The sequence below is a fragment of the Cyprinus carpio genome, chromosome A21 (genome assembly GCF_018340385.1).
Source record: "Cyprinus carpio isolate SPL01 chromosome A21, ASM1834038v1, whole genome shotgun sequence".
Taxonomy (NCBI): Eukaryota; Metazoa; Chordata; class Actinopteri; order Cypriniformes; family Cyprinidae; genus Cyprinus; species Cyprinus carpio.
In genome coordinates, this window is record NC_056592.1 from 11,019,383 (window position 1) to 11,024,096 (window position 4,714).

Consider the following 4,714-nt stretch of genomic DNA (forward strand, 5'->3'; position numbering starts at 1 on the left):
TTTGCCACACTATTTCTTCCTTCCCACAGACTTCTCACTGAGGTGCCTTGATACAGCACTCTGGGAACAGCCTATTCGTTCAGAAATTTCTTTCTGTGTCTTACCCTCTCGCTTGAGGGTGTCAATGATGGCCTTCTGGACAGCAGTCAGGTCGGCAGTCTTACCCATGATTGCGGTTTTGAGTAATGAACCAGGCTGGGAGTTTTTAAAAGCCTCAGGAATCTTTTGCAGGTGTTGTAGAGTTAATTAGCTGATTCAGATGATTAGGTTAATAGCTCGTTTAGAGAACCTTTTTCATGATATGCTAATTTTTTGAGATAGGAATTTTGGGGTTTTCATGAGCTGTATGCCAAAATCATCAGTATTAAAACAATAAAAAAAACCTGAAATATTTTAGTTGGTGTGCAATGAATCTAAAATATATGAAAGTTTAATTTTTATCATTACATTATGGAAAATAATGAACTTTTTCACAATATGCTAATTTTTTGAGAAGGACCTGTATATATTGATATAGGTAGCTATACAGGTTACATAACATTACACAAGTTTTTATTTTTTAACACCCTCCAGATGGCACAATTCTCACTTCAAATATATATATATATATATTATATATATATATATAATGGATTTTAAATGCCTGCACTCTATTTTTAACATGAAATATGGTATTTATAAAAAAAATACAGTAACAAAGAAATAAAAAAATATATTAATTCTAATGGGAAAAATTGCTCATTAAAATTTTATAAATATTGCATAGTATCATAAAATTCCCTCAAAATTCTTAAATAAGAATCAAAAAATATTATTAAACAAAAATGTAATAGATTGATTTTCCTGAAAAAAAAAAAAAGTTATTTTGAGGCTTTGGTCACTTTTGACTGTGCAGGAGCCAAGTATGACTTCCAAACGAAGAGGCCCAGAGGGTTGAGACGATGCACAAATACTTTGAATATGTAGTTTATTAATCTATTTAGTACCATATTAAAATAAAGATGCAGTATCATGGTGAAAAAAATCATACACACACATTTTTAAAAATTACTGAGTATAAAGTATGAGTATTAAGTGTGAATATAAATATTTACGGTGTTTTCAGTTTTTTTTTTTCCGTAAGCAAGTAATTAAACCCAAGAGATTTCAGAACATCTCTTACAGACATCCCTAATGATAAAATACTTATAAAAACCCACTAGACCTCATTAAATTCAGCTGAGATCACAATCACATTCCTGCAACAAGCACTGGATGGATATTGAAACCTAATGAGTTGTAAACCATGTTAAATGTTTATTAATATTGTTTGCAATTTGCATTGTATTGTCATTTGTTTCATGTGATTTGAGGGATCATCTATATACCATGATGAATAACATGTCTTACCCTGTGATACTGACTCTTATGGTGCCCAAAGAATCTAAATCAAATAGGCATGCATATTTTATTTGCTTTCTTGCCTTATATCTGCTTATATTGTCAATCAATATTCGTCTTGTTATGGCCATCATCATGGAGAAATCTCTTCATGAACCAATGTACATATTTTTGGGTCATTTGTGTATAAATGGGATTTATGGAGCCACAGGATTTTACCCTAAAATGTTGTCTGATTTAATATTGGATTCATATGTGATCTCCTTTCATATGTGTGCTCTGCAGATATTTATGATTTACAGCTCTTTACTGTGTGAGTTCACAATATTAACAGTGATGTCTTATGATAGATATGTAGCGATATGTAAACCTTTAGACTATCATTCCACATTAACTAAAAACGCCTGTGTGAAATTAATTCTGTTTTCATGGATTGTTCCCACTTTTTCTGTGTTCACTGGCACTCTGTTATCAAATTTAAGGCCATTTTGTGCCTATCACATAGATAAGTTATATTGTGACAATTGGTCAATTGTAAAACTGTCTTGTGCTTCATCTTTTGTTAATAATGTTTATGGATATATTGTTGCTGTTATATTTTCTAGCTTTGTAGTAATTATAATATTGTCCTATATTAAACTGATTGCTGCATGTAAAATATCTTTAGAAAACAGAAGGAAATTCTGGAAAACATGTCTGCCACATATATTTTCACTGATGAATTTCTCTTTTGCTTTGCTTTTTGATTTAATGTATAGCAGATATGGTTCAAATGATATTTCAGAGAGTTTGCGTAATTTTTTGGCTCTAGAACTGGTGATAGTTCCCCCTGTGTTCAATCCTCTTATATATGGGTTAAATATTAAGGCAGTGCGCAAAAGTGTTTTTACTTTATGTGTTGCATCAAGAGTAAATGTTTCACGTGCACCAAAAAGACGAAAACTTAATTAAAACAATAGTCATGACAGTTGGGTTTTCATATATATGAAGTATGACAAAAAGTGGGAACAAGTGTGTTTTTAATAAGCGTATTACTAATAAAGTATGTATATATATATATATATATATATATGTGTGTGTGTGTGTGTGTGTGTGTTTGTGTGTGTGTATCTTGATTGAAAACCAAACATATGACTAAACAGAGATTTGTTTAACAATATCAAGTCCCCTGGACCATAATGATCTCTCAGAAGTTTTCCTCTCCATGCCTTTTTATATCTAAATGTCATTATTGTATGTTTGTACAATTTATCCTTGCTCTTTTTGTAAGATAGAAAAAAAAGTTTGTACAAATGTACTTTTAATCATTGTAATTTATAACAGATTTTATTATTTTTTTTAAATGCAACATTATTGTTCAAGAGGTCAGTGTGCTACCAAATCTTAAAAAGCTCATAGTGTCTCTCAACCAGTTTTGGGGAGTAGCTAGCTATAAGTAGCGACACTACTATCATAACAACATTTTTACACAGATGCCTCCACCATAAAGTAGCGACGCTACTTTAAAAACAGTGTAGCTTTCCTGTAGCTAACTACTTTTTCCAGCAAGTAGCGATGTAGTGTGACCAAACGCTACATTCTGATGAGTCACGAGCCTGTAATGCATTGAAGCTGCACACGCAGTGTCTTCTTCTGACTACATCACACACTAAAATTAATTACCGCAATCTTTTAGATCGTCTGATGATATTGCAAAGGATGTACAGGAGTGGATATTTCACATGAATCAGCTGTATTTCATGCAACACAAAGATTAAAATGCAGTCTATGTCGAAGATTTAAAACACATACAGGAGGTGAATAATAGCCTTTTTAAACTGATTAATTTTTCTTCTTTATTGCACTCTCGATCAAATGTCTGTTTTACAATGGTGAACGGTCATAATATAATCTGTCCCCCCACAGTTTTGTAATTAAATTTAATCCAACAGAAAAAAAAAATCGCGATATAATGTAGTAGTGTGCTTATCATTTGGCAAAGGATGGTTGTGGCGGGATTCTTTTATGGCTCCACCATATCCAGTTTAAGTTGCATACATTTTGTTCTTGCACTGATGTTACGTTAGTAGCAATTTTGCACTTTGACAGTCAATTTAAGACAATATAACTAACTATACACTAGCTGATTTTATTACTGTGTGTATCTTTACAAAATCAAATGATTGGGACACTTTTTTTCATTGAAATGGCTTGGAAAATTGTCCCAATCAACCTGAATTCACTCTACTATTTGAAATCATGATTGTGTTACAGTATGTTTTTTCAAACCCCAAATATTTTACTTAATTGTAATAATAATAATAATAATAATAATAATAATAATAATAATAATAATAATGTAAAGTAGTTTTATTGTAGCTAGCTACATTTTGAAAGTAACTTGTAATGTAGCAAGCTACTTTTTCAGAAGTGTTAACTACATTAATTTAGAAGTAGCTTGTAGCTGGTCAAGCTACAGTTTCAGAGTAGCTTCCCCAACACTGCTCTCAACTTAGGTATTTCAGACCATACTCCAATCCAGAGCTCCCTCCATGTGGAAATCATACACCACAAAGTGGGATTTTTTTCACTTCTTGGTACAGCAACCGTCAACTGGACCCATTTAACTGCCTCCTTGGTTCAGTGCTACAGTAACTACATTAACAATAACACCAAGAACACCCATAAGGCATACTTAGCAACCTAACACACCCACCACGCCCCTCAGTCATTTCAAATAAACCTGATTGTTATGCATTTCATCCCTCCGGCACGCTCTCAGGTCCCGTCCTGAGATTTGGCCATAGTTCTAGAAGCTCTCAGTAGGCCTCCCTTTGAACCATTGGTAGAAGTTCCAGAGAGATTTTTTACAGTTAAGACTGTGTTTCTTTTTGGCCATCTCTTCCTTGAAGAGAGTTGATGACTTTGTTGGTGAAACAAGCTCAGAATCAATTCAGAATCGTTGAAGAGAGGATCGCGATGCATTGGAGAATCAATTTTTTTCTCCCACTCCTAGTAGTTCCATGCAGGGCAGCAGCTGGGGTTTGCGGGGCCCCAGTGCAGGTTGTACCAGTGGGCCCTGTTTGAAATTGTTTCATTTGTATGTTAATTTTCTATTTATCAATTTGTGCTATTTACACAATGTTTAAGTTTTTTCGAGTTTTTAAGTGTCCAGGTACAGAAAATTCTCGGTTACGTATGGCAACCCTTGTTCCCTGAAGGAGGGAATGGAGACGTCATGTCCCATGGAACAGGGATGCTGCAGAACTCCCATCATTCCCGAAGGAGTTTTCGGAAGCAAATACACATATAGCATCCATTTAGGTGTATTTGGAAAACTTGAGGTGATTAAAAC

At 33.6% G+C, this 4,714-nt stretch overlaps 1 protein-coding gene across 1 annotated transcript; it reads left to right on the top strand.

Annotated features, from left to right (window-relative positions):
- The first annotated feature begins 798 nt into the window (after positions 1-798).
- Positions 799-2,404, top strand: LOC109101725 (olfactory receptor 52N5-like). The gene has a single exon (XM_042711532.1). The coding sequence runs from the start codon at positions 1,369-1,371 to the stop codon at positions 2,329-2,331; it is 963 nt and encodes a 320-aa protein (XP_042567466.1). The 5' UTR covers positions 799-1,368; the 3' UTR covers positions 2,332-2,404.
- The last annotated feature ends 2,310 nt before the right edge of the window (positions 2,405-4,714 follow it).